Below are 7,760 nucleotides of genomic sequence, written 5' to 3' on the forward strand. Positions count from 1 at the left end.
GATGCCGAGCGTGCCCCTGAGGGGCTGTGAGGGTCTCTGAGGGCAGGGGGGTGCGGGCTGTGTTGCTCAGGGGCACCGCAGGTCGCGGTGCTGAGGGCGGTTACTCGAAGCCGCCGTGGCCGCTCCCGGCGGTGCGCGCGCGCCCCTCAGCTCCCCTCACGCTGAGGGCGGAACTCGAAGCCGCTGTGGCCGCCGCTCTCGGCGAGGCTTCGGGCGGGGTGAGACCCCCGGGCCGGGAGGCGCCCTCGGGCAGCCCCTGGCGTGAGGCAGAGGAAAAATAGACGGCCCTCACGCGTCTGCACGGTGTTTCGGTTTGCGGGAGGAAGAGACGATGTAAGTCAGAGGGGAGAAAGAAAACTTGATGTGGGCGGAGTGCTGGAACTCCTTGGCATCACCTGGAGAGCACGGAATGAATATTTTGGGTTAAGATTGAGGGTTGTGGAAAGAAAAGCTGCAGTAATCTGTGGCGATCATGTAGTGGACTTTTTTTGGATGAAAAACCTTTCTCTAGGGGAAAAAACTGATTTTGGGGAAAAGTCTGAGGTAATTTGGGGAGGTTAGGCAGAGAAAATTTTGTGTTAATACCTGAGGTAATTTTTAATGGTCAGAAGAACCATTTTTGGGGTTAAAATATCAGGTAATCTGCAAATCTCACAGAATACTTTTGAAAGAAATCGTGAGGTAATTGGTAATGATCACAGTGAGCACTGAGGGAGAGGTGACTCTCCAGGTGATGCTGAGGGAATATGCGTGTTCCTGAGGGGAAGCTGGGTAAGAATCCAAAGCTCTGTAGTCAGATGGCTGCAGAGCAGGTGTTTGTATATTCTGAGCTGGGAGTGAGGTGAATCTCTCTGCCAGACCTCACTCAATGATGTCTTGCCTTCAATTTCATTCTAAATTGTAAATTACCGCTTACAAGGTGTCATTGACATGCTCATATTTGTGCAAAGCTGCGTCATGGTTCTGTGAGAGTTTTTTGATTTCACACCTGCGTCAGTTTGTTCTGTGTGATCCAAAGTCTACTGGTGGTCATTGATGAAGGCTTCTGTAGTCTTCCCTACCTTTGAACTTTTTACCTCTGTCTTCAGGACATGTCTGGTGCTCCTTGTTGATTTTCTGTCTATTATGTTTTTAGCTGATTCTGCAGTTTTCAAGGTTGATTACATTTTGCTGTTATTCTCTAGATAGTGCTTGCTGTGGCACGGGCTTTGCTGTTGTGCTTGTTTCGCCTAACATCACTTGTTACTATTAGTTGATACAATGTAACGCGTAGCGTTTTGTTACATAGGGCTTAGGATTCAGATGGTGCCTGTGTCCCTTTGAGGGGGAACATGGGAGTTGTTGGAGGGCAGGCAGGTGCCCCGTGTTTCTCTGAGGGGACATGAGGGTCACGGAAGGGATGGCAAATGCCCTGCGTGTTGCTGAGAGGGCGTGAGGGTTCCTGAAGGAGTGGTGTGTGCCCTGCATGTTGCTGAGGGGACACAAAGGTGATTTGAGGGGGCGGCAGGTGCCTCGGGTGTGGCTGAGCACCGTGAGAGAGGCATGCGGTGTAGCCTGCATGTAACGGAGGTGGCGGCAGATGCCGAGCGTGCCCCTGAGGGGCTCTGAGGGTCTCTGAGGGCAGGGGCATGCGGGTTTGCCGGGTTTTTCTGCTGGCACGGGAGAGTCCCCGATGGGGATTCGAGTGCGCCGTAAGGAACGTCCCTCCCGGAGGGTCGGGGGGGTGGCCGTGTTCCCGTCGTGCGGCCGCCGCCTCCCGGTCTGCACCGCGGACCGCGATTTCTGCACATGCGCAGTGGCCCTGCGCCGCCATTTCCGGCAGCCGCAGAGGCGGGAAGTCAAACGCGGTGTGTCCGCCCACAGCGGCGGCCTCGCAGCCCGGGCCCCTCAGCCCCGAGGGCAGGAACTCGAAGCCGCTGGGTCCGCCGCTCTCGGCGGGCGGCCGGGCGGGGAGGCGCGGGCCGGGAGGCTTCCTCGAGCCGCCGTCGGGTGCGCAGAGGAGGAATGGACGGCCGGTCTGCACAGTGTTTCAGTTTGCCGGGGTAGAGATGGGGTTATTCATAGGGGCAGCAAGAACTGCAGAGAGGTCCAATGCAGGCATTTCCTGGCTCACCTGTGGGGCAAGGAGTGAACATTCTTGTGTAAAATTGAGTAGTGTGGGAACAAAAGCCGCGGTAATTTATGGAGGTCATTCATAGAGCAGACTTTTTTTTGCAAGAAAATTACAGCAGATCTCTAGGGAAGAAAATGGCTTTTGGGGAAAAGTCTGAGGTATTTTGGGGAGGTGGGGCAGAGAAAATTTTGTGATAGAACCAGAGGTAATTTAAAAGGCCAGAAGAAACATTTTTTACTTGGAATTTCAGTTAATCCGCAATGGAATGAACAAAAGTAAAAATTTGATTTTTTCATGGTATTAGGACTTTTCAGGAGCACAATCTCTGTTAATCTGTAGGAGATATTTTGGAGGGAAATTATGAAGAAGTGTATGGGGGAGAGAAGAAACATTTTTGGGATAAAATCTTAGGTGATGTATAGGACACAGCTAGAGAATGATGTGAAGAGAAAAGCAGAAGCCCTCTTTTGGGGGCGCAAAAGTGACTTTCTCCTCAGAAAACCTGAGGTAACCTAGCTAAAACACGTTAGCCCTTTCCGGACAGATGAATCTGGGTTAATTTAGAGAGGACAAATGAGCACATTTGAGGGAGAGTCTGTTGTAACACGGCAGTAGGAGGCAGCATCTGTGATAGATAATCTCAAATAATTTACAAGAGAAAGAGGTGACAGTATTAATTGAAAGCCTCGGAGTCTTTAGAAGGGTATTGTCCTGGGCGGTACTGGGAGCTGAGACAAAATCTCTTAGAAAAGCCTTCCTGATGAGTCCTGAGGTGCAAAATACAGCCCCATTGCTTCCTAAATTCCTCAGGGAGGAACCTGATGGTCATTCAATCCTGCCACCTGACTTTGTCATAGGTTTAAGCCTAAAAGATTGAATAGATATAAGTGGAGCTACTTGAATATTCCTCCTCACAATAATTTATTGCAAAAAACATCTACTAACGTAAACACATAAAATTTATTTAGAAAAAAACTACTCAAAAGTATCTTGATCAGAAAGCTTACTACACCATAAAGAGACACTTAAAACTAGTGTAGTAAAATGCCCTCCCTGAAAGGAAAAATATATTAAAGCTATCAAAAAAAATCCTAAAATCTGAAAATCAATGTAACACACAAGTGCAAAAAGGGAGGAAAAATCACATCTACTAATATATGAGAAGGAGTGGAGGGGTGCCTCAAATCAGGGAGGAATCAATACACAGAGCACTCAAAAAACAACTACATTGAAAAACCAAGTACTAGTAATTCTGGCTGCCTTACTTCAAGTTGAGTCTGTGGGGCTGTTGGGTGGCGGTTCCCTGCGGGTACAGGGCCTGGAGCTACTCAGGCCTGAGTGTGTGGTCGTCCATTGGCAGAAGCCGTGGGACGACGAGGCAAGAGCGGCGGCGTCGTCTTGGAGATCAAGAGCGAGGCACAGGAGCCGAAGAGGGACGCGAGGGGCCCTCTGGGCAAAGGGCTTTTTCCAGGCCAGGGCACCTTCAGGGTGCGGCGGCCGGCTTTGCGCCGGGCGACCTCCCTGCGTGCAGGGCTGGTCCTTGCTGTGCTTGGCCTTTTGCCTCGTGCTCCTTTGGCTGCCCGGAGAGAGGGGCGACCCTGTAAAGGAGGGTGTGAGAGCCCCTGTCTCCGCACCGCAGGGGGGAAACGGAGCTCTCCCGGCCCCCAGCCCAGCTACCCTGTAAGCAGGGCAGGGCTTTTCCCCAACCCCGGCAGCTTGCTGCCTGCTGCTGGCCCCTGGCCAGCGTGCCCCCCTGTACTCGGGGCGTGTCACAGCCTGTGTCCCTGGTGCCGGTCCTGAGGCGCTTCAGCGCGTCAAGGCCCCTGTGGCCTCCTCTCAGTGCAGGGGCAGGTCTGACGCTTTCCTCTCCCGCTCAGCAAATTAGCAATGGCTCCCTGGAGTAGGTTGGCTGCACAGAGCTTGCTCCCTCTTCTGGGACTGTCTCCCCCTCCCCTGCCTGCCCCTCCCCTGTCTTCCCCTTAGTTGGTGTTAGTGAGGAAGTGTGTGTGTGTGTGTGCTTGTGCTTTAGCAACAGAGCCAGTGTAGCTTAGACTTCCCAGGAGGGAAAGAGGAGCTCTGTGCAGCCACAGGCGGGTGCCCAAATTGCACGGGTGGAGAAAGCCTCCGGCCTTGCCCCTGCTTTCTGAGGGCGGCGCGAAGGCGCTTAGCGGCAGCGTGGGCAGCGTGACCCGCCTGTAGCCAGGGCCAGGGCGTGCGCCCACGCTGCCGGTGGTGCTGGTGAGCTGCCAGCGTGCGGGCCCTGTACTCGGGGCCCGTGTCAGGACCTTGGCGGCACCCTTTGTCCCCAGGAGCAGCCCCACCCGGGTCCCTGTAAGCAGGGCTGGGGAGGCTCCTTTAGCCAGGCGACAGGAACGAGCGCTCCCGGGCCCTTGCCGGGGGGCGGCTTGCAGAGGTGCTGTGCCGCAGGGCACGCTCCTGCCTTTGCCAGTGCTTCGGGCTGGCGCCACATGGCTGGCGGCCTCGTACAGGAGGCTCCCGGGGCTCTGCAGACGGCCGTGTTGCCGCGCTGCGCTGCGGCCGGGCTCCGGCCTGTCCCTAAGTGGGACGCAGGCTGGAGCCTGTGTGCTCCGCAGCGCTTGTTGGGGGGTGCCGGGCAGCAGGGGGCGGCCCCGCAAGTGGGGTTCTGTGCGTCCCCTGGCCTCGGCGGGCGGTTGGAGGGACCCCCTGTAATCAGGCGGGTGTCCCTGGCCCCGGTCTTTCAGAGGCGTGGGGCCAGGAGTCATGGGGCCGGCCGTGTGCCCTCCCTGTCCTCGGGGCTGGGCTGGCGGCCCCTCGGCTTTAGGCCGTGAGCTGGACTGCCTGACGGTAGAGTCAGGTTCCTGTTGCCTTGGGGGAAGGCCGAGCTCTGTGGCTCCCCGGGTGTGGACCGGCCTGTAAGCAGGCTGCGGGTCTGGGAGCCTTTGTGCTCCCTTCAGCTGGCAGCCTGTGTGGGGCGCCCGCCCCGTTAGTGGGGAGCGCCCCGCAACTGGTGGAGAGAAAAGGAGCCTCCGTAGGCCTTGGGGACCAGAGCCGCCCTGTAAGTGGGGGCCTGTAAGTGCTCTGGAGTCCCGGGCACTTTTTAGTCCAGGCAGCGGCCTGAGCCCCCTGTAAGCAGGGGTGCAGCCTCTTGGCCGCTGCCTCGCGTGCCCAGCTTCCTTTGCCCAGAGGGCCCGGCTCCCAGCACGGCGTGGGACTGCGCCGGACGTCGCGACGGTGAGTCAAGCTGAAGCGTGAGGCTTTTGGGCAGCTGTGGGGGGGTGCTGGCATGAGGATCCGGCTGTGGGGCTGTTGGGGGGCGCTTCCCTATGGCAGCTGGAGCTCCTCGGGCCTGACTGCGTCGTCGTCGACGTTTGCAGAAGCCGTGGGACAGCGAGGAAAGAGCGAGCCGCAGGAGCGGCCTCTTCGAGCTCAAGAGTGGATCGGCGAGGCAAGAGCCAGCCTTCAGCATCGGCGGCCTCGAGCTCAGAAGCGCAGCCGCAAGGTAAGAGCAGCAGCTTGGAGCTGAAGCGTGAGGCTTTTGGGCAGCCAAAAGGATCTGCGGGTGGCCGGTTGGGGATGTCCCTGTGGGACTGTTGGGTGGCGGTTCCCTGCAGGCACGGGGTCTGGAGTTTCTCAGGCCTGAGTGTGTGGTCGTCCATTGGCAGAAGCCGTGGGACGACGAGGCAAGAGCGGCGTCGTCGTCTTGGAGATCAAGAGCGAGGCACAGGAGCCGAAGAGGGACGCGAGGGGCCCTCTGGGCAAAGGGCTTTTTCCAGGCCAGGGCACCTTCAGGGTGCGGCGGCCGGCTTTGCGCTGGGCGACCTCCCTGCGTGCAGGGCTGGTCCTTGCTGTGCTTGGCCTTTTGCCTCGTGCTCCTTTGGCTGCCCGGAGAGAGGGGCGACCCTGTAAAGGAGGGTGTGAGAGCCCCTGTCTCCGCACCGCAGGGGGGAAACGGAGCTCTCCCGGCCCCCAGCCCAGCTACCCTGTAAGCAGGGCAGGGCTTTTCCCCAACCCCGGCAGCTTGCTGCCTGCTGCTGGCCCCTGGCCAGCGTGCCCCCCTGTACTCGGGGCGTGTCACAGCCTGTGTCCCTGGTGCCGGTCCTGAGGCGCTTCAGCGCGTCAAGGCCCCTGTGGCCTCCTCTCAGTGCAGGGGCAGGTCTGACGCTTTCCTCTCCCGCTCAGCAAATTAGCAATGGCTCCCTGGAGTAGGTTGGCTGCACAGAGCTTGCTCCCTCTTCTGGGACTGTCTCCCCCTCCCCTGCCTGCCCCTCCCCTGTCTTCCCCTTAGTTGGTGTTAGTGAGGAAGTGTGTGTGTGTGTGTGCTTGTGCTTTAGCAACAGAGCCAGTGTAGCTTAGACTTCCCAGGAGGGAAAGAGGAGCTCTGTGCAGCCACAGGCGGGTGCCCAAATTGCACGGGTGGAGAAAGCCTCCGGCCTTGCCCCTGCTTTCTGAGGGCGGCGCGAAGGCGCTTAGCGGCAGCGTGGGCAGCGTGACCCGCCTGTAGCCAGGGCCAGGGCGTGCGCCCACGCTGCCGGTGGTGCTGGTGAGCTGCCAGCGTGCGGGCCCTGTACTCGGGGCCCGTGTCAGGACCTTGGCGGCACCCTTTGTCCCCAGGAGCAGCCCCACCCGGGTCCCTGTAAGCAGGGCTGGGGAGGCTCCTTTAGCCAGGCGACAGGAACGAGCGCTCCCGGGCCCTTGCCGGGGGGCGGCTTGCAGAGGTGCTGTGCCGCAGGGCACGCTCCTGCCTTTGCCAGTGCTTCGGGCTGGCGCCACATGGCTGGCGGCCTCGTACAGGAGGCTCCCGGGGCTCTGCAGACGGCCGTGTTGCCGCGCTGCGCTGCGGCCGGGCTCCGGCCTGTCCCTAAGTGGGACGCAGGCTGGAGCCTGTGTGCTCCGCAGCGCTTGTTGGGGGGTGCCGGGCAGCAGGGGGCGGCCCCGCAAGTGGGGTTCTGTGCGTCCCCTGGCCTCGGCGGGCGGTTGGAGGGACCCCCTGTAATCAGGCGGGTGTCCCTGGCCCCGGTCTTTCAGAGGCGTGGGGCCAGGAGTCATGGGGCCGGCCGTGTGCCCTCCCTGTCCTCGGGGCTGGGCTGGCGGCCCCTCGGCTTTAGGCCGTGAGCTGGACTGCCTGACGGTAGAGTCAGGTTCCTGTTGCCTTGGGGGAAGGCCGAGCTCTGTGGCTCCCCGGGTGTGGACCGGCCTGTAAGCAGGCTGCGGGTCTGGGAGCCTTTGTGCTCCCTTCAGCTGGCAGCCTGTGTGGGGCGCCCGCCCCGTTAGTGGGGAGCGCCCCGCAACTGGTGGAGAGAAAAGGAGCCTCCGTAGGCCTTGGGGACCAGAGCCGCCCTGTAAGTGGGGGCCTGTAAGTGCTCTGGAGTCCCGGGCACTTTTTAGTCCAGGCAGTGGCCTGAGCCCCCTGTAAGCAGGGGTGCAGCCTCTTGGCCTCTGCCTCGCGTGCCCAGCTGCCTTTGCCCAGAGGGCCCGGCTCCCAGCACGGCGTGGGACTGCGCCGGACGTCGCGACGGTGAGTCAAGCTGAAGTGTGAGGCTTTTGGGCAGCTGGGGGGGGGTGCTGGCATGAGGATCCGGCTGTGGGGCTGTTGGGGGGCGCTTCCCTATGGCAGCTGGAGCTCCTCGGGCCTGACTGCGTCGTCGTCGACGTTTGCAGAAGCCGT

General features: G+C 59.7%; 1 protein-coding gene across 1 annotated transcript; it reads left to right on the forward strand.

The window, feature by feature from the left end:
* The first annotated feature begins 4,855 nt into the window (after positions 1-4,855).
* On the forward strand, positions 4,856-7,479 carry LOC141728245 (uncharacterized). The gene is made up of 4 exons (XM_074535759.1): positions 4,856-4,919; positions 5,215-5,326; positions 5,470-5,594; positions 5,758-7,479. The coding sequence occupies exons 1-4, from the start codon at positions 4,856-4,858 to the stop codon at positions 6,195-6,197; spliced, it is 741 nt and encodes a 246-aa protein (XP_074391860.1). The 3' UTR covers positions 6,198-7,479.
* Positions 7,480-7,760: the final 281 nt, after the last annotated feature.

Source organism: Zonotrichia albicollis, chromosome 2 (genome assembly GCF_047830755.1).
Source record: "Zonotrichia albicollis isolate bZonAlb1 chromosome 2, bZonAlb1.hap1, whole genome shotgun sequence".
Lineage (NCBI taxonomy): Eukaryota > Metazoa > Chordata > Aves > Passeriformes > Passerellidae > Zonotrichia > Zonotrichia albicollis.

Excerpts from the sequence above, each read along its gene's own strand:
- LOC141728245 (XM_074535759.1), top strand. The coding sequence starts at position 4,856 with ATGGGGCCGGCCGTGTGCCCTCCCTGTCCTCGGGGCTGGGCTGGCGGC. Across the intron at positions 4,920-5,214 it reads CGGCCCCTCGGCTTTAGGCC|CCCCCTGTAAGCAGGGGTGC; the intron begins GTGAGCTGGACT and ends CAGCGGCCTGAG. Across the intron at positions 5,595-5,757 it reads CTCAGAAGCGCAGCCGCAAG|AAGCCGTGGGACGACGAGGC; the intron begins GTAAGAGCAGCA and ends GTCCATTGGCAG.